The sequence below is a fragment of the Lipotes vexillifer genome, unplaced genomic scaffold, assembly GCF_000442215.2.
Source record: "Lipotes vexillifer unplaced genomic scaffold, Lipotes_vexillifer_v1.1 scaffold53, whole genome shotgun sequence".
Lineage (NCBI taxonomy): Eukaryota > Metazoa > Chordata > Mammalia > Artiodactyla > Lipotidae > Lipotes > Lipotes vexillifer.
Genome location: NW_006791814.1, coordinates 2147026 through 2172572, shown reverse-complemented (window position 1 = coordinate 2172572; position 25547 = coordinate 2147026). Strand labels below are relative to the sequence as shown.

The following is a 25547-nucleotide window of genomic DNA, read 5'->3' as shown; positions in this document are numbered from 1 at the left end:
ATATATATATATATATTCTTTTTCATATTTGTTTCCATTATGGTTTGTCACAGGATATTGAATATATCAGTAGTTCCCTGTGCTATACAGTAGGACCTTGTTGTTTATCCACCCTATATATAACAGTTTGCCTCCGCTAATCTCAAACTACCAGTCTTTCTCTCCTCTACCCCCTTTCCCCCTTGGCAACCACAAGTTTGTTCTCTATATCTGTGAGTCTGTTTTTGTTTCATAGATATGTTGATTTGTCTCATATTTTAGATTCCACATATAAGTAATGTCATATGGTACTTGTCTTTCTCTTTCTGACTTACTTTGCTTAGTATGATAATCTCTAGGTCCATCCATGTTGCAGCAGATGGCATTATTTCATCCTTTTTGATAGCTGAGTAATATTCCATTCGTGTGTGTGTGTGTGTGTGTGTGTGTGTGTGTGTGTGTGTGTGTGTGTATGTACCACATCTTCTTGATCCATTTGTCTGTTGATGGACACTTAGGTTGTTTCCATATCTTGAATATTGTAAATAGTGCTGCTATCTTTTCGGATTAGAGTTTTGTCTGGGTATATGCCCAGGAGTGGGATTGCTGGATCATATGGCAACTCTCTTTTTAGTTTTTTGAGGAACCTCCATACTGTTTTCCATAGTGGCTGCACCAATTTACATTCCCACCAACAGTGTAAGAGGGTTCCCTTTTCTCCACACCCTCTCCAGCATTTGTTATTTGTAAACTTTTTTTATGATGGCCATTCTGACTAGTGCAAGGTGGTAGCTAATGGTAGTTTTGATTTGCGTTTCTCCAATAATTAGTGATGTTGAGCATCTTTTCATGTGCCTATTGGCCATCTGTATGTCTTCTTTGGAGAAATGTCTATTTAAGTCTTCTGCCCATTTTTTGATTGGGTTGTTTGCTTTTTTTGTTGTTGAGTTTTATGAGCTGTTTGTATATTTTAAAAATTAAGCCCTTGTTGGTCACATCATTTGCAAATACTTTCTCCCATTCTATGGATTGTCTTTTCATTTTGTTTATGTTTCCTTTGCTGTGCAAAAGTCTGTAAGCTTGATTAGGTCCCATTTGTTTTTTTGTTTGTTTTTTTAAGAGTTTTTTGATGTGGACTATTTTTAAAGTCTTTATTGAATTTGTTACAACATTGCTTCTGCTTTTTTTCTGTTTTTGGGGGTTTTGGCCACGAGGAATGTGGGATCTTAGCTCCCTGACAAGGGATCAAAACCTCACCCCCTGCATTGGAAGGTGAAGTCTTAACCACTGGACCACCAGGGAAGTCCCAGGCCCCACTTGTTTTTGTTTGTTTGTTTTTGTTTTTATTTCTACTGCCTTGGAAGACTCACCTAAGAAAACATGGGTACAATTTATGTCAGAGAATGTTTTGCCTATGATCTCTTCTAGGAGTTTTATGGTGTCATATCTTATGTTTAAGTCTTTAAGCCATTTTGAGTTAATTTTTGGTGTGAGGGTGGGTTCTAACTTCATTGATTTACGTGCAGCTGTCCAACTTTCCCAACACTACTTGCTGAAGAGACTTTTTCCCATTTAATATTCTTGCCTCCTTTGTCGAAGATTAATTGACCGTAAGTGCGTGGGTTTATTTCTGGGCTCTCTGTTCTGTTCCATTGATCTGTATGTCTGTTTTTGTGCCAGTACCACACTGCTTTGATCACTGCAGCTTTGTAGTACTGTCTGAAGTCTGGGAGGGTTATGCCTCCTGCTTTGTTCTTTTTCCTCAAGATTGCTTTGGCAATTCCGGGTCTCCCCAAGAACTTTTGACCCAATGGTTTTAACACTCCTTGATAATCCTCTCCTGAATCAGTTATTATGCTGATATTTACAAAAGGGTGCTCTAAATCTAGCATTCCCTCTACATGCATTAATTTGCATTCTTCTTTATAAAAGAGCTTCTCTCTCCTCATCCCCCTCCCCATTTTTTTTCCCTATTGACTCGTGGGTCATTGTTTCTTCCTCAGTATATTAAAATCCATTACTATCATTATTCTTTTCAGTGCTCAAACTGTCTCAAACATGGCTAGTGGGAGTCCCTTCAGATTGGCTCCTAGGTCCTTTGGACATGCTCTCATTAGTCTTCCTTGCTTCTGGTGCAACAGAATATTCCAGACTCTCCTTGTAATGTCTCTGCCCCAGACCTGGAGTTAACCAGTTATCTGAGGATTTCTGGTTGTTTTCAGAGACGCATCTTAGTTGTGCTCAATGGGGTGTTACTGCCTCTAGGCTCTTCAAGAAGGTAGAGCTGGGGAATATAATTTTATCTGTTTTAAATCATGGACTCACACTAATTCAAATCCGACACCTCAGGATTCTTCTGCACTTGCCCTCAATCCATATATATCTATCTCCCTCCTCCCACAGTGAAAACCCCAACATTCACATATTTTTTCATGTGCTCCGTGCTGCAATACACACAAAGTAGTCTCAGAATTACAATACAGTCCTCCTAACAAACAAGAAAACCACTAAATTAGGTTAAAGATTTTTTTTTTTAGTATTTCTCTCCTTGAATAGTCACGATACCATATCCAAAAGTTCATTCTTTTCTCTGGATGGTTCTATTATCAATTTGATACCCTATTAGGTTCATTTATTTCAATTTTAAGGTCTGCCTTCCCCCCATCCTTTTTTTGTTCAATGTCATTGTTTCTAACATCAAAACAGTTTCTTGGTTCAAAAGTCAAAACTGTATAAAAAGGTACACTCAGAGAAGAATTGCCAGCATCTCTCTTTCACACTGTTCTTATCTGCACCTGAAAGGTAACCATTTGTATTTATTTCAGATATATCTTTCGTATAGTTCATTTTGCAAAAAAGTAAAAATTATCTTTATTTCTCTTATTTTTATGTAAAAGATAGCATAGTAAGTATACTCTGCATCTTGTGTTTTTGTTCACTTAATATATCCTTGAAATCAGTCCATGTCGGTTTGTACAGATCTGTGTCATTCTTTTTTATAGCTGTGTGGGACTTCATTATGTGGGTATACCATGGTTAATTCAAGTAGGGTCCTGTGGACACTTGGTTGTTCCCATTTTTTGCTATGACAGATAATACTGTATCCAGTATTGTACATATGTTGTTTGGTGTTGTGGAGATGTATTTTCATGAGAAGTTCCTGAAAGTTGGATTACTGGGGTCAGTGCGTAAATGCATATGCATTTTTGTTAGATGATGACAGATACTCCTCCATAGAAGTCCTTATTATTTTACATTTTCATCAGCAATGTAGATTTGTTTAATCTTAACAGCAAACATGAAAAAGCAAACAGTATCATTTTTCTTATTTTGCAGTAAGGAATGTAGAGTCCCATACAATTTATAATAATTGTATAAAAATCTAATTGATTATTATTAATCATATAGTGTATAATATATTAACATAATATGCTTAATCACATTTAATATATCCTTAATCACATATAATACATATATTATTGCATTTAGTATAAGACATGTACTTTCATCATAGAGAAGAATGATATTTTAGGAATGAGTGCTTGTATTTTATGTACGTTTCTAACAAGGTTAATTATCTGGTTTCTCAGGTCACATGAAGCTAGGAGGAGACTGCATGTTGCTAGGGATATGTACTTGTACAGTAACAAGATACAGTAACAAGAGGCTGCATGTTGCTAGGGACGTGTACTTGTACATTGACAAGATACAGTAACAAGAGGCTGCATGTTGCTAGGGACGTACACTTGTACAGTAACACGATGCAGTAACAAGAGGCTGCATGTTGCTAGGGATGTGTACTTGTACAGTAACAAGATGCAGCACATAAAATCTGGAAAAGAGGACAGTGAGAAGAAAAGTTTAAAAAGCGATAACAACAAGGCAATAAGTGGTGGAATAATCTTCCAACAAACAAAAGCCCAGGACCAGATGGCTTCACAGGCGAATTCTATCAAACATTTAGAGAAGAGCTAACACCTATTCTTCTCAAACTCTTCCAAAATATAGCAGAGGGAACACTCCTCCCAAACTCATTCTACGAGGCCACCATCACCTTGATACCAAAACCAGACAAGGATGTCACAAAGAAAGAAAACTACAGGCCAATATCACTGATGAACATAGATGCAAAAATCCTCAACAAAATACTAGCAAACAGAATCCAACAGCACATTAAAAGGATCATACACCATGATCAAGTGGGGTTTATTCCAGGAATGCAAGGATTCTTCAATATACGCAAATCTATCAATGTGATTAACCATATTAACAAATTGAAGGAGAAAAACCATATGATCATCTCAATAGATGCAGAGAAAGCTTTTGACAAAATTCAACACCCATTTATGATAAAAACCCTGCAGAAAGTAGGTGTAGAGGGAACTTTCCTCAATATAATAAAGGCCGTATATGACAAGCCCACAGCCAACATCATCCTCAATGGCGAAGTCAAACGCTCACGTCTGCAGTAAGCGCATGACAGCAGGAGATCGCAGACGTTGCCTCGTGCCACACGTTCGGTTTCTCACTGATCAGGACCCTGGAGTGTAACTTCTGTCTACGTGTTTATGTTGAGCCTGCCCCTTGGAGAGTTTTATCAAATATCTGTCTATTAGGTACAAGGCACTGTGCGAGGCATTGTGGAGATTGTAATGATTATGATTATCAAGATGAATCGGACATGCTGAAGAGGCTGTTGAATGGAATCGAAGCCTGTGGCGGGGGAGCATGCCCACAGTAAAGATGCTAGAAATGAAATACGCAGTAGAGAAAGAGAACCACGGGGGGAGGGAAATGCTTTCTATGTTCCTTGGGAAGAAGCAGCAGACAGGAAAGGTCGGGAAGAAGCTGGGGGTGCTACCTCTATGTCCGACAATTATGGAACCGCTACATAAACCACAGTCCATCTAGAGCACTGAACGCCGTTCCATAATTAGTAAGAAAGTGGGTCAATACACTAAGATGGATAATGTCAAAGACAGCTAAAGGTGGGGGAAAGAGCTAGTGACTGAACACTGTATACATACGACCTTATTTACATTAAAAAATGTGTATACACACACACAAAACACACTTGTAAATACATAAAAAGAAGTCCGAACAGCCACACCAAAAAATGTATTGGTGGCTCCCGCTGGGGAGGAAAGTGTAAGCAAGGCCTGAGATGTCACTTTATATTCTTCAGTCTTAACTGAATTTTTATGAACATCCCATATTTTGGAATAAAAGATGGAAGAACTTTAACTAAAGAGAAAAATAAGAAAGGGTAGGTGTGAAGAAACTGAGGCCCTAGGTCATGTACAGATCAATGGTATAACAGCTATTGTGGTATAACACTTCTCACACAAGAAAATTTCAGCATTGGAGAAGAATGGAGAACCATAAATACCTCTATTTAATGTTAATATTTCTAATGAATTGTCAGAAAAGGATTTCCCCCTCCAACCTATTCTAGCCTCCCACCCAAAAGCTGAGGAAAATACAGGCAACTGCCCTTCACTTAGGCCTAAGATTCGTGTCCACTAAGAGATGCCTCAGTGGTCACCACTAGTACTGAGACCAAAATATGTCCCAACCCACATGGGCCCAAGCTGAGTCTCTTCAGAGGAGATTGATTTCAGAGGTTTCGTCCTTCGAGGCATCTGGTTTCTCCCATGCAGAGCCCTTCTCAACTTGTTTCCTAGTTGAGTGACACTGATCACCTCACCTTCAGGGTTGTTATTTCTCCCAGATTCTCTCTGTATCGTCTGACAAAAGAGATACTGGGTTTAGTCACCCAAGGCTTAAATTCCCAGCAAAGAAGGTCGTCTACAAACATACCTCTTTTACTTCCACAAGACCAGAAAGAGTCAGGGCTGAACACAGCTTAGATGCCGTCTTCACTTTGCTATTGTTAACTGCTAAGAGGAAAACCCCAGTTAATAGCTTTATAGGCCAAAGCAGGAAAAATAATAAAGGCTCTCTCCTATTCAGGTCAGCAGGCATTAAAACAACAATAACCTATTCTGTTCAATATATATATATTTTAGTGATAATATTTTAATTGGACAACTCCTTTTGGTTGTTCAAAGTGCTCTTACTGATGCTCTTAAGTGTCATATAACCGTCTCGGTTCTTTGTGGCTGTCTGGAGGGGTGGGATAGGGAGGGTGGGAGGGAGGGAGACAAAGAGGGAAGAGATATGGGAACATATATATATGTATAACTGACTCACTCTGTTATAAAGCAGAAACTAACACACCATTGTAAAGCAATTATACCCCAATAAAGATGTAAAAAAAAAAAAAAAACAAGGCAATAAGTGGTGGAATCCATAGTCATTTAGTTAAGGATAAAAAGCTATACACATGGGCTTCCCTGGTGGCGCAGTGGTTGGGAGTCCGCCTGCCGATGCAGGGGACGCGGGTTCGTGCCCCGGTCTGGGAAGATCCCACATGCCGCGGAGCCGCTGGGCCCGTGAGCCATGGCCGCTGAGCCTGCGCGTCCGGAGCCTGTTGCTCCGCAACGGGAGAGGCCACAACAGCGAGAGGCCCGCGTACCGCAAAAAAAAAAAAAAAAAAAAAAGCTATACACATCTTAGTAAGTGCTGAGCCATCGTTTAGTTAGGGCTCAGTACATTGTTAATCTTTGCAGAGATGACCTTGAGCTATCATAAAGGGTAAGGAGAAGTGCAGTTACAGGTTTTGAATGTCCATTATGAGCTAGGTATTGTGCTGATCTTCATTCATACAGTCAGTTGCCAAATACTGTGATGTAGATGCTACTGATACTGGGTGGAAGAGAAATCTGAGGCTCAGAGAGTTTAAGGAACCTGTCTAAGGCTACTTAAGTAACAAATGGCAGAGCCAATAAGTAGATCCCAAAATCTTATCTGTGCTTTTCCCACAACCCTATCTAAGATACAATCCTATTCCTGGCCAGTATCTCCCTAAACACTCTCTCTGTTTTATCCTTTTCTGTAGTACTTATCATTACCTGAAATACTGTGTGTGTGTGTGTTTGTGTGTGTGTGTGTGTGTGTGTGTGTGTGTGTGTGTGTGTTTATTGTCTGCCTGGCTGCCTGGCACATAGTAGATGCTCATTAACTATTTGTTAAACGAATGAATAGCTAATATTGAAACCCATGCCTCTTTCATTATATCACGGGGCCCTGCTTAATATATATGCTAAGAAGGTAAAGACGTGTATAATATATTTTATTTACACTCAAAACCAGCTGTTACTGGCTTGATAGAGCTAATCATTAGCCTCTCTTCTAACCTCTGAACCCAGTGATATCACATTCACTGCTTATAATCAACCACGGTGGAGATATTTATACCATGGAAATCAGGAAACATATTGAGTTTTTATTTTGTTTTGTTTTCCTGGAGAGCTGGCTGTGAAACATTTACTAATACACCACTGTATAGTTCCATTAAAAAGGTATGTTCGACACCTTAAGATATAAAAATTTATCCAGAAAAAAATTATCTTTCCTCCAGCAAGACTGGAAATTACAAAGTGGATTGAAATTGTTTAAATCCATCTTGTCTCTATAAGACAGACTCCTCTGAACCATTTTCAAATTATTTCAACTTTTAAGTTAGTTCTGAGCCTCTATAATGAACAACAACCAGCTAACCAACAAATATGGCACCTGGAATGGAGAGGCAAAAAATAAATAAATTAAAAAAAAAAGAAAAACCTAGACAAGATGATAGGAAGGAAAATTTGGGCTGACTGTGCAGGGCTCTGTGCTTTTACAAAAACTGACTTGTTACTTCTCACAACTACCCTCAAAGTTCACCATTAGCCCCACTTTTCAGATACAAAAATGGAGGGGAAGAAAGAAGAGGAAAGGATAAGACAGGAGAAGAGAGGAGAAAACTTCCCTTGATAACACTCTGTCCTACTTTACGTTGAAATGAAAATTTCCCTTAAATTACCGCCTGAGTGTTAGGCACAAGAAAACATCTGTTTTAATTACAGTGAATTTACATGAACCTACTGACAAGAAGCACAGTTAAAATTAGCAATTTTAGTGTGCTTTTTTTTTTTTTTTTTTAAAGAGAATGAAATTATAAAGTAATTAACCTTTGTTGTAGAACTCTATCAAAGGGGTGGAAAGTTCCGTGCTGTTAGATACAAAAAGAAATGAAATTGTGGGGAGGGAATACGTGGATCCACTAAAGAATTATGAGGAAAAAAAGAAGGGTAAAGCAACTTAGAAGATAAGACAAAACAGGAATCTTTCCTCAAGAAGTCTTTTCACAGTGAGTAAGACGGGGAAGAAAAAGACCTAGTTGAATCAAAATAAAGTACAGTTAGCCCTCTGTATCTGTGGGTTCCATATCTGTGGGTTCCATATCCGCAGATTGATTTCGAAATCAATGCACGGTTGGTTAAATCCTCCCACGAGGAACCCCCAGCGTGGAAGGTCAACTGCACTGCGCCGTTTTATATAAAGAATTTAGCTTCAGTGGATTTTGTTATTTTGTTATCCTGGATCCAATTCCTGCGGACACCGAGGGTCGACTGTAAGTTGGCTTCATGGAAAAGGACTTCTTGACTTGTGGAGTGGTAGTGTGATGTGGTAAAAAGAGCCTCAGCCTGGGGCCGAGATGTGCTGATTTTTCCACTAGTAGGTGACTTTAGTGTGACTGTCTTTCAGCTTTTCTAAACCCACATGTCTACCAGGTGATGGAAGAAAGGGGTGATTCAGAAAACACTTTGGAGTCAGAGGGATCTGGGCTATATCTAGGCTCCATTCACTACTTTGTTGTGTAACCTTGATTAAATTACTTGCATTCTAGTGCATTTTAGTGCCCCCATCTGTAAAATGGGGATGGTCATCCCACCAGTTTCTATATGGTGTCCTACGTGAAAGTCTATACGTAAAGCATTTAATTTCCTCTCTGCCGAGAACTATATTAAGTGGTGTGTGGCCAGTACCAGACTCGGCAGACTGCTTTTTAACCGAGGGTGTGTGACTTGGAAAAACCAAACCAGTGATCTATGCAAGATTTCTGTTAGTTATGGGCAGGGGACCATCTTGAAATTACCTGCGATACCTCTGTAATCCCAATTTCAAACATCTTACTCTGACCGTAGAAATGAATGGGTGTGGCAGTGTTCCAGTAGAATTTTATTTACAGAACAAGCAGCTGGTTGCATTTGGCAGTGGCCATAGCTTGTCGACCCTTGATCCACACTCATTCCTCTAATTATTTCCTCCAATCCTTTGGCTTTAAAATCTATCCCTATGCTAATGATTTCTCCAGTTGACGTCTCCAAGCCAGACCTCTCCCCTGCCCTCCGGAGTCATTTATCCAAATTATCCAGTCATTTACCCTGTTAGACCTATCCACCTGCATTGCTAATCAGCCACTGGAATTAAACACGTCCACAGCTGGCCTGATCATCCTTCAGCCACCACCAAACTCATTCTGCTCATGCTCTTCTCCATCTCAGTTAATGGCAACTCCATGTTATTAATGGCTCAAGTCAGAAACCTTGGTTCCTCCCTTTTGTCACATTTGAAGCCCTGGATTGCAAACTCCAGGGAACACACCTGTTCTCTATGATTGGTGCCCCCCCTGCTTTGTGCAAAGCATCCCTGTTCACTCCCCACATCCCATCCATAAGCACATTCTCTTGACTCATCCTTCAATATATAGCAAGACCTTGATCATTTTTTTACAGCCTCTACTGCTAGCTCTTTGGTCCAAGCCACTGCAGTCTCCAACCTGTGTTATTAGAGTGGCCTCCACAATGGCCTTTCAGCTTTTAGCCCTGGCCCCTGCTCTGTTTTCTCAACACAGTGGCCAGAAGGATCTTATTAAACCACGAGGCAAATCACAACATCACCCCTCTGTGCATAACCTCCCAGTGGTTTCTTGTGTTACTGAGATTAAAAGCACAAGTCCTTAGGACGGCTCACGAGGTCCTATGTGACCACACTGATGCGGAAAACTTGGCCTCTGTGCACTGGTGCCAAAGCGAATCTCAAAGTTTTGGGTAAAGTCGAAAAGACTAGCTTTACTGCTTTGCCAGGCAAAGGGGAGCACGGCAGGCTCATGCCCTCCGGAGTCTGTGTCCCCCAGTCCAGGAGGATTTGGTGAGGAGGAGTTTTATAGCAGTAGTTCAAGGGTGGGGTTGCTGAGAACATCAGGGTGTGTGCAGGGCCTGCACTCCTTTAATCTGATTTCAGGTAGTCTCCTCCTAATGAGCCTTTCTGGTTCCTTTAATTCGGCCTCAGGTGGTCTCTTGATGAGGTTATCAAACTGTCCATCTTCTTTGGAATGAAGAGTGCTAACATCTTACATTTGTTGGGGGTTTTAGTTCTGTAAAGAGCTCAAAGATATTGTTCCGTGCATCCCTTGAGGCAGAACCAGGACCCTGCCCCAAGGCTGCACTGTTGTTTCTGGGCTGCTCCTCCCTTGTCTCTGTCTGCATCCCCTCCCTTCCCTGATTGTTACCTGTTTGAAGCTGCCCTTTCGAACTCAGGGCAGGTCAGGGAGGCTAGACTCTGTTCCCTACAAACAAGGAACAGGAGGCACAGAAAGGCTTCTGTGCCCATGAGCCCCACAGGGTCCTGCCTGTTTTTTTGTTGTTTTGTTTTCTTTTGTTTTCTTTTGTTTTGTTTGCGGTATGCGGGCCTCTCACTGTCGTGGCCTCTCCCATTGCGGAGCACAGGCTCCGGACGCGCAGGCCCAGCGGCCATGGCTCAGGGGCTCAGCCGCTCCGCGGCACGTGGGATCCTCCCGGACCGGGACACGAACCCACATCCCCTGCATCGGCAGGCGGACTCTCAACCACTGCGCCACCAGGGAAGCCCCCTGCCTGGTTTTAATACTCCCACTTTTCTGGTTGCCTGTCTGACCTCATCTTCTTCTATGTCTGCCTTACTGCATAAATCCAGTCACTGTTCTCAAATGTGCCAGGTGTGTCCCTGCCTCAGGACATTTGCATTTGCCATTCCTTCTGACTAGAATAATCTCCCCACAAAAAAAAAACAGGGCTGGTTTCTTCACCTCCTTCATGTCTTCGCTCAAATGTCACCTTTCAGGTGACTCTTCCTCAACCTTTCCATTATAAACTGGGCTTTTCTAACATCAGACTCCTTGCCCCTCTTCCCTGCTCTGTGTATCTCCCTAGGATTTATCATTTGACGGTGCTGCCTGTTTCGCTCTACATTTCATTATCTCTCTTCTCCCGCTTGCATGTATACCAAGGAGACAATGATGGTTTTTTTCTATTTTTGTTTACTGGTACTTCCAACCACTTAGAACAGTGCCGGGTAGATAATAGACGTGTGATGATAAATATATTATTGAATGAACGAATCATGAGAATCTCCTCAAGGACAAAATAGATTTTTAAATAATTTACCATAGAAATCAGAAGAAAATTTTAGAAAGCTGTTAAATATGCTCAGTAAGCTACGAGAAGATACGGCTTCTATGATTAGCAGTACGACACTATTCAGAGACTATAGATAGATGGAAGGGCACCAAAGGAAATGGGAACAATTCTGATTCTGCAAAAGAATCAAATTGGTGATCTCCAGGCTGCACTAGAGCAGTTCTCAGAGAATGTGATGGGACCAGGGGGAGGAGCAAGCACACAGAGTGTGAATCACCACAATAGCTATGAAGGAGGTACTATTTTTTTTTTTTTTTTTTTTCCTTGCGTTATGCGGGCCTCTCACTGTTGTGGCCTCTCCCATTTGCGGAGCACAGGCTCCGGACGCGCAGGCTCAGTGGCCATGGCTCACGGGCCCAGCCGCTCCGCGGCATGTGGGATCTTCCCGAAACGGGGCACGAACCCGCGTCTCCTGCATCGGCAGGCGGACTCTCAAGCACTGCGCCACCAGGGAAGCCCAGGAGGTACTATTTTAATCCTCATTTTAAAGTAAGGAAACTGAGTCATTTTAAAGTAAGGAAACGTGAGTCACAGAGAGGTTAAGCAACTTGCCTCAGGTTGTACAACAAATAAGTGGTGAGAATGGGACATAAACCCAGGCAGTCTGGCTCAGTCCATGATGTTAGTACTGTGTTACAGGTCTGCATGATGCAAATGAGAGTTTTGATTCAAGATGGTCATCTGATCATTCTTCTTAAACTACCTTCCCAAAGGAATAGAAAAATGCCTTTCATTCTGCCCTGAGAACTATAAGAGGATGCCATACCCATGCCAGAGGAATTAATGTAGAGCGATGTTGGGGGAGGGGGGCCTACTTGGAGAAAAGATGACTGAGCTGTGACTTCACCAAAAGAAACCACCCCCTCCACTGCCACCCAGTCCCTTGGGGCACAAGAAGAAGGAACTTCTAAGCCCAATTGCATAAATACCCTCAAACTCTGCCCAACGCTAAAGGCGAGGGTGGGCTATGGAGCTGATAGGAGTGGGGGCGGGGGCGGTCAGGAGTTCAGGAGATCTTAATGTTGAGGCATCTTTATATGCCAGTCCACAGAGCAGAGGATGAGAGCCCTTGGTCCAAGCCTGCAATGTGGTAAATCAGGAAAGCAGAGGGATTTGAGGAAAGAGTATCTTTGGGAAGAGACATTCCAGTTAAAGGTAGGGGGAGTGCTCCAGGTAACTTCAGGCTGCTCCTTCAAAAACCAAAGTAAGTCCTCTTTTTGAAAAGAAGCTTCCTGTTGTGTGGTCATTTCTTTTCCCTAACCTTCCCCCACCAACCCTCACCTCCAAGCAAGCGGACCCCTTATCTGGCCAAGTAATGATGGGCATATCTAAATTTTCCCTTTCCCTCTGGGTTAAAAATATCTAAAACAGGGGCTCATATAATCACTAGCAGAACGTATCTCAGCCCACCAAACTAGACCGGCCTGTTCCAGCTCTTGTAAGGTTGCATAAAGAAAGGTTACTGGACAGATGGAAAAATGCTTTCATTCTTATTAAAGAGGAACAATCTTTTAATGCAAAGCAAATGTCCCTTAAGAATTACAGCAAGAAACAAGATTCAAAAACACAGTAAAATCCACATTCTTAACAGAATGTATAAATAAGTGCTGGGTTGGAACATGTTCATGGAATGGAAATTAGTGATGTAACGAAAGAGGTTAGTTCTCCCAGACTGGGCTTTGTAAAAGAGTTTAGCACTGTTTATTATATTTACTATTTTTATTTAATAATAGACTCCATAGTGCTTAGGGATGTGTGTTTCAGGAAGAAAAACTATAATGAAAACCAAGGTCATGATTATTAGGAAGTTAAGAGAGCCCTTACCTTTTGCGGGTATGAAGTTGTCTGTTGATAAATTAATGAGATGTGTATTTGTTTTATATGCTTGTATACTGGTTCTTTCACAGTAAAAAAGATAAAATGTGGATATTAAATATCCTTTTAGACCAGTAAATTTGAAGTTTCTGGGCTATGAAAAAAATCCTAGCAAAATATAAACGTAAAAACTTGACTAAAGGGGGAAGATGTATATAATTCTCAAGTAGAGAAATAGAATCAGTAGTTTAAACTTTCCCAACAAAAACACGCTAGTCCTAGATGGTCTTACAGGTGCAATCAGACAAATACTCAAGGCACTGGTAATCCCAGTCGTGCATCCATACCTTTAGAGAGAATAAGGGGGAACACTCCCCTCCTCATTGTAGGATATACCAGTTTATCCCTAATGTCAAAGCCAGACAAGCTTATTATGAGAAAAAGGACAAGTAGATGCAAATCCCCCAAACAAAATATTAACAAACAATCCAGCACTGTATACAACTAGGGAAAAAAATGGTTTATTTTAGGAAATTAATATTTGTTCAACATTAACAAATACTGCAATTCACTACTTTAACAAAGTTAAGAGAGGGCAAAAACATATCATTACTACAGTAGGTACAGAAAAAGCTTCAGTTAAAGCTCAGCATGACTTAAAAAGAAAATATCCTTGTATACCAGGAATGCAAAAAGACCTTCTTACCCTGAGAAAGGGTAACTATAAGAAACTTACAGACACCACACCCAAGGATGAAATAGTAAAATCATTTCCTTTAAAGTTGGAAAACACACAGGCGCTTATCATTATCTCCACTAAATATTGTATTGGTGGCTTTGGTAGAAGACAAGAAAATTAAATAAATAGTTAAAAGATTGGAAAAGAACAAAATTATCATTAACTGCAGATGCTATGGTTATTTATTAGATAACCCAAAGAAATTTACACACAATTCATTAGCATTAATAAGAGAATATAGCATGTTGGCAAAGAGCTCAACATTAAAAAATCAATTGCATTTCCATTCACCTAAAAAGTATGTATTTTTTTAAGATGCTATTTATGATACCAATAAAAATATATGGTTTTTAGGAATAAACCTAACAAAAAGATTTCAAGATATATAGTATATGTAAATGTATAAAGCACTGAAGGACATTAAAGAAGACCTAAGTAAGAGATACACCATGTTTATGGATAGGAAAGCCCAATTTATAAAGCCATAATATAAAGAGACATTTATGGTCTCCCAATTGATCTATATTTCATGCGACTTCAATAGAAAAATGAGACTTTTGTTTTGAAAATTTACAAGCTAGTCCTAAAATGTATGTGCAAGGAGAAAAGACAAGAATAGTAAGAATAGTAAGACAGCCCTGAACACAAAATGCGTATTTGCAGGCTTTGCTCTACCAGCTACAAAACTTACAAATCTTTGTTAATTTAGAAGACACGGTATTTCTAATTCAAAAAGATACGTGCACCCCAGTGTTCATAGCAGCATCATTTACAATTGCCAAGGTATGGAAGCAACCTAAGTGTCCACCAAGAGATGAATGGATAAAGAAGGTGTGGTATATACACACAATGGAATACTATTCAGCCATAAAAAAAGAACGAAGTAATGCCATTTCCAGCAGCATGGATGGACTTGGAGGGCATTATGCTAAGTGAAAGACAGACAAAGACAAATACTGTATGATATCACTTATATGTGGAATCTGAAAAATACAACAAACTAGTGAGTGAAACAAAAAAGCAGGCTCACAGATATAGAGAACAAATTAGTAGTTATCAGTGGGGAGAGGGAACGGGGAGGGGCAATACCAGGGTAGGGGGAGAAAGGGATTATATGAAATCATGTTTGTTAAACTTTTGAAAATTGTAAAGCACTACAGAATTTAAAGAATCAATTAATAAAAAAGGCATGATATTGACACAGGAATAGTCTAATACAGCAATTGAAAAAATAGAGAGAACGTAGAAATAGACCCATACATACGTAGAAATGTGATGGAAGGCAGAGGGAGCATATGGCAGATCAGTTAAGTAAATAAAAATGTGTTTTCATTAAGTAGTGCTAGGATAGAGAGGAAGAATTGAAATTAGATCCCTACCTCACGCTTTATGTGAAAACACAATTACAGATGAGTTGAAGACATTTTATAAAAGGTATGACTTTAAAACTGAAGAAAGTTTAAGGGAATATTCTTATGACTTCAGGGTAGAGAAGGTATTTCTTAGATAAGAATATTTTATTTGGATTTATTATTTTTGTTTGCATTTATCTGATCCTGAGATAAGGATTCAAATGCAAGTAGTTTATTTAGGAGATGGTCCAGGACACACTGGTAAGTAGAGAGAAGTGAATCAGGGAAGGGAAGGAAGCCAATAAAATGTGCATTATCAAGAAAATTATGGGAATCACTGAGTTTCAGAGCAGTGTCACTCCACCTGTAATGCAGAGACCAGCACTGACTCATGAACTCTTTCAGGTCCTTGACAAGATAATTACACAAAAAGAGATTAAGTATTTTAAAGGAGGAGCTTGCATTTTCTCTGTTTTTATATTTCACTTTTACTTTTTGATTTTACTTTCCTATTCTTTTTAAAAATTTTATGATAGTATCGGTCCACAGTGGGTTGAAAATAATATTAAGAAAATTAATAATAATAACAATGATAACAATAACAAGGGTTTCGGTATTTGAGGTAGTTTGAGAAATATTACTAGAACATATCTCAGAGTTAACCCAACCAATGGTGAAGAGACCAGAATATTCATACATTAACTTCCTTTTATTGCTTGAAGAATATTTTCGGGACATTAACTCTGGCACTTTTTGCTTACCCTGTGTGGAGACCAAGTTTGCTTCCACAGCCTTCAGGTAGAGTAGCAAGTGTTTTGCGGTGAGCCTCAGTATATGGGCAGTAAGCACCAACAGCATCTGCTGCTATTTTTTTTCCAGCTTTGTTGAGGTATATTTGATAAATAAAATTGTATATATTTAAGACCTACAACATGATGATTTGATATAGGTATACATTGTGAAATGATTACCACCGTCAAGTCACTAAAGTTTCTTTTCCCCATACAAAAAAAAAAAAGAAAAACTGATAAATTTGACCACAGCAAAATTAAGAACTGATCTTTATCCAAAGGTAACATAAAGGGATAGGGAAGACAAAAACAAAGAGAAGATTTTTATAACACACATAGCCAATAAAAGGATCCATAGCAAGGATATGCAAAGAACCTCTACAAATCAATGAGAAGAAGACAGTAATGTCCAAAAAACACTAAAAGATGTTCATCCTCTTTAGAAAACAGACAAAAACAAATAAAATCTCAGTGATCTATCATTTCACACTTACCAGATGGTCTAGAATATAAAAACCTTACAATACCAAGTGTTTGTAAGGATGTAGAGACACAGGAGCTTTCAGAACGTTGTTGGAGGGAGTGTACATTGCTGCCACCACTTTGGAAAATCATTTGGCATTACTCAGGAAAGCTGAAGACAGATATTGCCCTTAGTCTACCTACCCTATTTCTAGGTATACCTTAGTGAAATCGTATATATTTTCAACCAAATGTACAAAAACATTCATAGGAGCAATGCTGTAAGATAGCCCCATTGGGAAATAGTCTTAATGTCTGCCTATAGTAATAAATAAGAAATATAGAAAATAAATAAGACTCTATTCATAAAGTTTAGATGAATGAAATACAACTACGTGCATTAGTGGGGATGAATCTCAAAACAGCATTGAGTGACAAATGCAAATCATGCAATACAAACACTCAGTTTTATGTATATAAAGGAAACCAGGAAAAGCTAAATGATATTTTGTCTTGAGATAGATGTATATACTTATAACTCCAAATAAAGAGAATGATTAACATAAAATTCAGGATAATATGCATTTTTTTTGTTCATGGGGCGGAGAGTAGGAGTCAAGAGTGTAAGGCACAAAGGATGCTCCAATGATAGATACAGTGATGTTTTATTTCTTAGATTGGATAGTGGGTACATGCATGTTCATTTCATAATTATTATTTAAATATACATTTGTTACACATAATTTTGTCGTATGTGTCATAAGAGAAACTCCTTAATGTAATGCAAAAATAATATGAACAAAAGCAATAAAATCCTAGGAATACAGTTTGTAAGAAATGAAAAACCATTTTTAACTGGGAGACCTAAAAAGAAAACATTAAGAAATGAGAATTAATACAGTATTACTGGCAGGAGGACTTGTTATAAAAAAAAAAAAGGTGTCATTTGTCCCCCAGAGAAGTGAAGAATGCAAGGGAAATAAAGATTCTGACGGAACATTTTGGAAGTTTTGTAAAATTATTCCAGTATTCTTCTGGAAGAATACATGGGTAGTGATAGTCCAGAAAACTTTGCAAAAGAATGATGATACTTGGAAAGGACCTGTTCTACTGAATATTAAAACATGCTATATCAACACAACAGAGAGATACTGTCAGAATAGAAGCTATGACTCAATGAAATAGAGCAGAAAGCCAACAACATATGCTAGAATAGAAAATTTAATGTGATAATAAAATGGCATTTTAAATCACTGGGGAAGGTTTTGACTCATCAATTTATTGTCCTAAGAATATTGTAAAGAACTCTAGTTTTTGTACAGTACATAAAATTGATCCCAGATGGATTAAAGTGTTAGGTTTCCAAAGAAAAAGTCGGGAATAAAGCGTAAAATAGAAGGCAGAAAATACAGATGACAATTCATCTGATGTTGGGTAAAAAAGAGAATTTGCTCTGAGCTAGTACGAACGGAGGAGCCCAGGTGGACCTGGTCCTAGCTTGATACTCCCCGTGCCAGCCTGCATCTGATACAGCCTTCTTAGTGAGCAGCGCCAGCACCTCTCTGTTCAGCTCACCCTTCACCTCTTAAAGCTTCTCCAGGTTCCTGACGGAGCTCCTCCTCCAGGACACTTTGGGTAGATGGTTTCAGTCTCTCTTCTCAAGAAAGTAGAGCCATTAGAGGACACCTCAACCCCCCTCTCCAGAGCACTTGCACATTTTCTTCCTCTTATCTCACAGAGGGAAAGGATGCTCTCTTTCCCTGCCCTGGCATTTTCAGGACCCTACTAATGTCAGTTGTTTCCTCTCTCTTTCTTATCCTTCTACCTCTTACGTCAATTTTGGATTTTTTTCCCCTGGTTGCCTTTAACCATCCTGCTCCTTCTTGCGTCCGCCTCCCCTTCACAGCCAAAATGTTTACTCATCTCAACACAAGTGAACATTTTGTTTGTTTACTCGCCTCACCTCCCACAGTCTTCTCCACCCATTAAAAGATGACTTATAGCACCAGTGCTCTCCCTAAATTACCCTTGCTCAGTTCACAAGTAACCTTGAAGACGCTACATTCAGTGAGCAAACAGCAGGTTGCATCTTACTCGGCATCCACACCTGTCACTGTTAACCAATACCTTTTTGCTCCTCCCTCGGTTGCTTCGGTGACAGCCCACCTTCCTGGTTTTCTGTTGCCTCTCTGAACACAGCTTCACAGTTTCCGAGTTTCTCTGTTTTCCTTGTTAAGTTTGGAGTTCCTCTTGCCTTAGTCCTAGACTTGCTACTTTTGTTCTCCTCTGCACTCTGGCTACAAGATCTACTCCCTGCCCATGGTTTCAGTGCCTAAACATCGCTACCCACTGCCCCCACCCCACTGCTACAACATTGGCCCCTGGGTGTTCTGCATACTTGGCCAGTGAATTGTGACAGAACTGAGCTTGCCAGCTTCCTTTCCAAGACCTAGGCATCCTCTAAGGCTCCCTTTCTATGAACAACCTCTGATCCACCCCACTGGTATGAAACAGAAGAGCTGGGGTTTTACCTTGACACATCTCTTTCCTCCATCACCACCAAATCACAGGAGCCCCCCCAGATCTCTGACACAGTCTAATTCTCTCCTACACTACCGTCACCCTGGTCCAAGCTGCCATCTTCTCTCCCCAGGATGGCTTTTCTCCTTCCACACTTTCCTCCGCAAAGCCATCCACTGCACTCCAACACCCACCCTCCCCAGGATTGTCCTAGTAGCTTCTGCTTCTCCGTCGACCCTAACTTACTTTCTACTCATTATCCTGATTTGCCAGGCTGGATTTTCTCTGCTGGTTATAATTCTTCCAACACCTTATGTGTTTACCTCAAAGTCCTGATAACGACATTAAAAAACTAATTATGAGTGCAGTTATTTAAGGTGGTCTCCCTTTCCAGAATACAGGCTTTATCAAGGATTTGACTGTATCTTTCTTTGTCCCTGGTGTATCTGTAATGTCTATCACCAAGTCCCTTGGTCATATTAAGTATTCAATAAATATTTGTGGAAAGGATGACGGGATAAGCAAAAGCAATAAGAGATCTGAATACTTAGAAGTTTCTACATACCTAGAAGACTTAAAAAAGCAAATGAAGAACTGACCAAAACTATTGTAACCTATGCAAAAAAGTTTAAAAACAGATTATAAATCATAAGACAATGACGAACAGAAATGAAGAGCCATCCAGGAAAATGAGCACAGTGTATAGAGAGCATGTTCATAAAAGAATCAATGCAAATGGCCAATTAAACTGAAAAACAAATCTGTGCTCTCCAGTATTCTAAAAAAGATACAACTACATATGCTTAATCTTTTAAACAGTCGCTGTTGTCATGGATTGGGAATTGGCGTATCCTTCTGTTTGGGGAGCCCAGAATTGTGTGAACTTTCTGGAAGGCAATCTGGTAATATGTGTCAAAAGCCTTAAAGATAAAAGAGTTCATTTACTTTGGCCCCATAAATTAATTTCCAAGAATTTATCTTAGGGACATCAGCAGAGCTGCATTCAAATACTTATTTGTAAGAATGCTCATTTCAGTGTTATTATAATCATAAAGAATTCAAACCAACTTTAATGCCCAATAATAAAGGATTGGTGACTATAATGGGGCGTATCCTGCTCTAAGTAGCCATTAAAATGCATGGCCCCAAAGAACATTTAAGGATTTTTTTTAAAACTTATCTGTTTAGCGATAAAAGGAGGTCACAACACAATATGCACAGTAGGAGTTTAATTTTTAAAAATAAAATACGTATATGCATAGTCATGTGAAGATACTGGAAAAGTATCTCCAGTTACAGGGATTATGAGTGATTTTGTTCTTTTCTTTTTTAAAAAATCCTTTTTTGTAGATTTTTAATATTCAACAAATTCTGTGTATCATGTCCGTAATGAGAAAAACTAAATATATTTTAATTTAACAATAGGGAACTGATTGCAACATATGGCCATGGCTATATCTAGAGAGGCATAGCATGATGATTAAGAGTATATGCTTTGAAGCTCACAGACAGGTGTTCACTTCCCTCTTTGCAACTTAAGAGCCTTATGACCTTGAGCAAGTTATTTAATTCTCTTAGCCTCAGTTCCCTTATCAGCAGAAAGGAGATAATACATACTGGGCAGAGCTGTTTTGTAGCTTAAATGAAGTAATGTATGTAGAATTCTGATCACAGAGTAAGCACTTCGTAAAAATACCTGCGTTTATAATGCCAAAATATAAATAGATTCTGTAATGACTTACATGAATTCATGATCCTCTAGGGGGTTATAACGGGAAGTTGGGGGAATCATTATTTTATGGTTCAGCATCTTCCAGACTGTCATAATGATGGTGGAATTCAGTAGGAGGATGCTGGCAGGAAGACTTATCTGGGTACAGAAACAGCCCAGGAAAGGTTTTGCTCATTAGGGCAAAATGCTGGCATAGGTCATTGACTCATCTATTTGTCCAGCCAGCAAATGGTTGTTATGCATCTACCATGTGTCAGGCGTTGGAGACTCAGCAGCTAGACAAATGAGCTGCCCTCTAATTAGACTGAAGTTTCAAGGCGCATAGTTCCTGGTAGATTCAGAGATTAGGAAACTATGGAAGCACTTCCTATAGCTGGAGAAAGCTTGACAGGTTTGGGAAAATGATAGTGACGTTCACGTTGCGTTCCTCAAATACCAATCCTAAGGCAAGAGTCTAATTCCAGAATGCTACTGCTGGCAGGGCTGGGACCTACAGATGTCCTCTTTACCCTGGTCAGTTTTAGTTCCAGAAGAAACTTGCTCAGAGCCTGCAGATGAAAAGCCATCGGTCTTCCAGAAAAATGGTCAGCCAGCTATGGCCCATGGGTCAACTCCAGCCCTTGCCTGTTTCTAGAAATAAAGTTTTTTTGGAACACAGACATGCCCATTTATTTATGGATTGTCTATGGATGTTTTTGTGCTACAGGTGCCAAAGTTGAGTAGTTATAACAGGGACTGTATGGCCCACAAAGCCTAAAATATTCATTATCTGACCGTTTATAGGATCATTTTGCTGACTCCTGTTCTAGGTAGGTCAGTGAGGCTGGAGAAATGAGATGGAAGGTGACATCAAGTTCCTAATTTTTTCCTTCTGTAGTTCCAGGAGCTGTTCCTCTAGAGTCCGTCCAAGGGGGTCCCTTTGAGGAGAAGATCTATATCCAGTGGAAACCTCCCAATGAGACCAACGGGGTCATCACGCTCTACGAGGTAAGGAGGCCCCTGTGACTGTATCACTTGGCTTGCCTTTATTCAGTTTACTTCAGCCTGGAGTTGGCAAATACCTACTGTGTGCAGAGCTCCATCAAGGGCACAAAGGTGAGTGAGACACAACGTACTGGAAGGTTTCTGATAATACGGTGGGAAAAAAACACAGGGGCATCAGTCGGGCTGTCTTGATAGCCCTAGTGACAAGGAAAATTGGGCATTGAAAGGATTATTGATGTCTTCAGCAAAGGCATTAGGACTCAAGGAGCCAGGTAGTCCTGGCACAGCTGAGCAGACCCAGGCCTGGCAAACAGTAGTTGCAGTTCCTCTGGAAAATCACAACACTCACATGATTCTCATGGTACCCATATCAGTCCCTGGGCTTCCAGAATGATCCCAATGTCACTCTCTAACTGGGGGTACATGATTCTTGAGCTTTAACGTTGCTCTGTGGCCAAGGCATATGGTGATGCCTTGGCCACAGAGCCCAGGTGATGGTGTTGAAAGCCCTTCTCCCAGGATTAGCAGGGTCTTATGTCAGAGCTGGAGCAGAATGTCCTTGGACAAGAATGCTCCCATCAAGCCAACGCAATGTGGCTTCACTGAACACTTTCAAAATTAGAGTAAATGGTATAGAAACTCATTGCAGAGCAAGAGCAAACAAACAGTAAAACTTCAATAAGGCTGATATAGGTAAATGCTAATATTGGGATATGGGCGAGATTGACTTTCTTCCCACCCCTTGTGTTCTGAGACACCACAAGGTTGTTGATACAGATTATAATAAGAAAACGCAGCAATGCAGAGAAAGGGCATGGAAACTGAAGCTGGAAGGATGGAGTAGTCCTACCTGGTAGTCCTGGTAGTCCTACCACCATCTCAAATGACCTTTAGCAGCTTCTTCCTCTCCTCAAGCCTCAGTTTTCTCATCTGTAAGATGGGGGAGGTTAATCGTTGCTTCAGGGTTTCTCTAGGGAGTCTGAGGGGGGAAAGGTGATAAGCATCCCAGGCTGAAATACACTATAGGCTCATGGAGAGACTGAAGACTCTCAGTGCTTATGCAGAAAGGTACACCTGTTGAGAGAGAGCTTGGGGAAGAATATCCCCGCCATAAGGGAGGATGAGCTCTGGGGAGGAAAGTCAAGGAGTATTGATGAGGGAGAAATATTCAGGGTAAATCTGATGGACACAAATTCTCTAGAGAGACCTGGACGGACCTCAGAGCTGAGGGAAGAGAAAACTGTCTTATCATGTACAGCGTGCTGGAGAAAACACCTTCGGGAAACACCTTATCTCACTCCATCCAGCGTTCCTCAGAGGCAGAGCTGTCTAACATCTCCATCTTGGAACATGGGCTTGGGAGAAGCATCCTTCCCAGGGATGCTGCTAAAGGAGAGGAGGTACTCATACTGATAGACCTTGCCTGGGACACATTCACAACCTTATTAGGGAAGAGAGGGACTGGAAACTCAACTGAAACAAAACCCAGTCATTTAAAAGCTACACACTGTTCTTTGTAAAGCACAGGCTGCGATCATACACACTCACATACACACTCACATACACACAGATGAGGTAGACATCTACCCACCTGCCCTTAGTAAAGCAGAGGGAAAGGACCCAGGACTTAAGGTGTTAAGTTGCTTGGTGTTGTTATATAAATGGCTCTCAATGCCAGATGTTGAAGACTTTTGGAATTCACAGGCCAGTAACATTTCAAATGGTTTTGGGGAACCAACATAGAGTACTTTACCATCTTTTATTAACATTGTTTCATAAAAGACAATTTCAAAAATACAGAAAGGACATAATCTCAGAATAAAAAGCAGTCCTTTAAATCGAATAAATTTAGCTTTATGGGTAACTCATGACATTCTCCTTATTTTTTCCTCATTTTGCCTTGAATTGAGGACAGCTCTGGCGTGAAAAGACCCTGGTTCTTGTACCTACCTGCCTTTGGAAACCACAGGTCTAGGCCATGTTGCAGGTAGAGTCATATCTCTACACAGATTTCTTCCACAGGAGCAGTATCCCTCGTGCTATAATAGGATTATGCACTGCGCTGGGCTAGGAAACCCTTGATTGTGATTCCACAGTAAGAAGAAAGAAATAGATGGAGAGAGAACAAGAGTGCAAACATAACTGTGAGTTAGACACACTGAGCACTAGCTCCCTGAAGGGGCTGCTGAACTCATGTTTGGCTGCTTGCTGCTCGAAAGCCAATACTTGAGAGACAAACGTTGGTTGGAAAGGAAAGTTTGCTTCATTCAGGAGGCTCGCAGCCTGGGGAGAAGGCAGACTCATGTCCAAAAGCCAACTCCCCACTGCCAATCAGAGGGCAAGAGCTTTTAAAGGGGGAGTTTCAGGGATGTATGGGTGGAGGGAGGGGGTTAAGTGCAGCAAAGCACAGTGAGCTCTGACAGTCATCTTGGAATTGGTCATACAGTGGTCTGATCAGGATCATGTTGATTGTTTTAAGTACAGTTAATCTTCAGTTCCCGGGTCAGTTTGTTCCCATTTCCTTGAGGTTAGTTCTCGGAATTGCGTCAGATGGAGCAGCTTGTGTCATGGCTACAGTCTGACCATCATGTAGTTAACTTCTTCCATCTGGCGAGAGTTTCAGCATCTGCCAAGACAGCTCAGAGAATGTGGCTCAGAATATTATCTGTAGCCCTGGAGGAAGAACTAAAGGTCTTTGACTTTTGCCTACTGGCTGAACTATTATTACTTTGTTTTATTTGACTGTTTTCGTTTGTTTCTGCAATTTCCTCACTTTAAATTTATTCTTCGGCTAAAGTTTTTCTACAGACAAGAGGCAGGCGGAGGACACGGCGGGTGGTTCTGTCCTGAGAAGGCCCCATAGGGTCCTGCTCTGTTCCAAAGGTGGACTCATAGATGGTACTCTGTCTGGAACTCTAGGCACAAAGGTGCACACAGATCAGGACAACGCACCTTTCTTCTCACTTCTCTGTGAGCCCAGTGCCTTGTGGGCATTCAAAGACCAGTTGCTGGGATGTTGGCATTCTCATGAGGGACTCTGCTGGAAACAGCTGTGGTGAGACACCTTCAGGTAGTTTCTTGACTGCTGCTTGGGCTGTAATACAGATAACCAGAGCGAGAAGGCGGCCGCTGTCTGACTTGTTTGAGCATTTGAGGTTACCTTTTGGGAACATGCCAAACTTCTGGGTTGACGCTGTGAAGGGACCTAAGGAGGTCATGGGCTTAGGCCTTATATTTTGACCATAAACATGGCTGTGACCATGTGTGTCACAAACCAGTGAGGCCTCAGAAGGTAAGAATGTTGACTTTTGAGGTCAGGCAGCCTAGATGTGAATCCCAGCTCTGCCACTTCCTTGCTGTATAACCTTGGGTACGTTAAGAAACGGCTCATTTATATTTATTAATAAACATAAATATATGTTTAGGACTGTGTTTGGCATTTAGAAATAGCATTGAAAAATATTAGCTCTTGCCATTACATAAAAATGAGGCCACTGAGACTTGAGAGGTGAAATGTAAAGACAAGGTTATGCAACTCATGGGTCCTGAATTCAAGTGCAGGTGTCTTGCCCCCTCTTCAGTGTGGTCCATGGACCAGCAGCATTGGCTTTTTACCTGGGAGCTGGTTCGAAATACAGCATCTCAGACCCCACCAGACTTCCTGAATCAGAGTCTTCATTTTACCAAGATCCCTGGGTGATTCACACGGGCATTAAAGTCTGAGAAGCACGGCTCTAGACTGCACTATTCTTCAGAAAGTTTCAGCAG

The 25547-nt window shown here is 40.6% G+C and overlaps 1 protein-coding gene across 1 annotated transcript in view; it reads left to right on the top strand.

Annotated features, from left to right (window-relative positions):
* The window catches only part of PTPRT (protein tyrosine phosphatase receptor type T), an 804737-nt gene that overhangs the window by 379807 nt on the left and 399383 nt on the right, over positions 1-25547 (top strand). The window contains exon 9 of the mRNA XM_007464800.1: positions 21673-21782. Within this exon, the coding sequence (XP_007464862.1) occupies positions 21673-21782 (110 nt within the window). The remainder of the gene's footprint in view (positions 1-21672; positions 21783-25547) is intronic.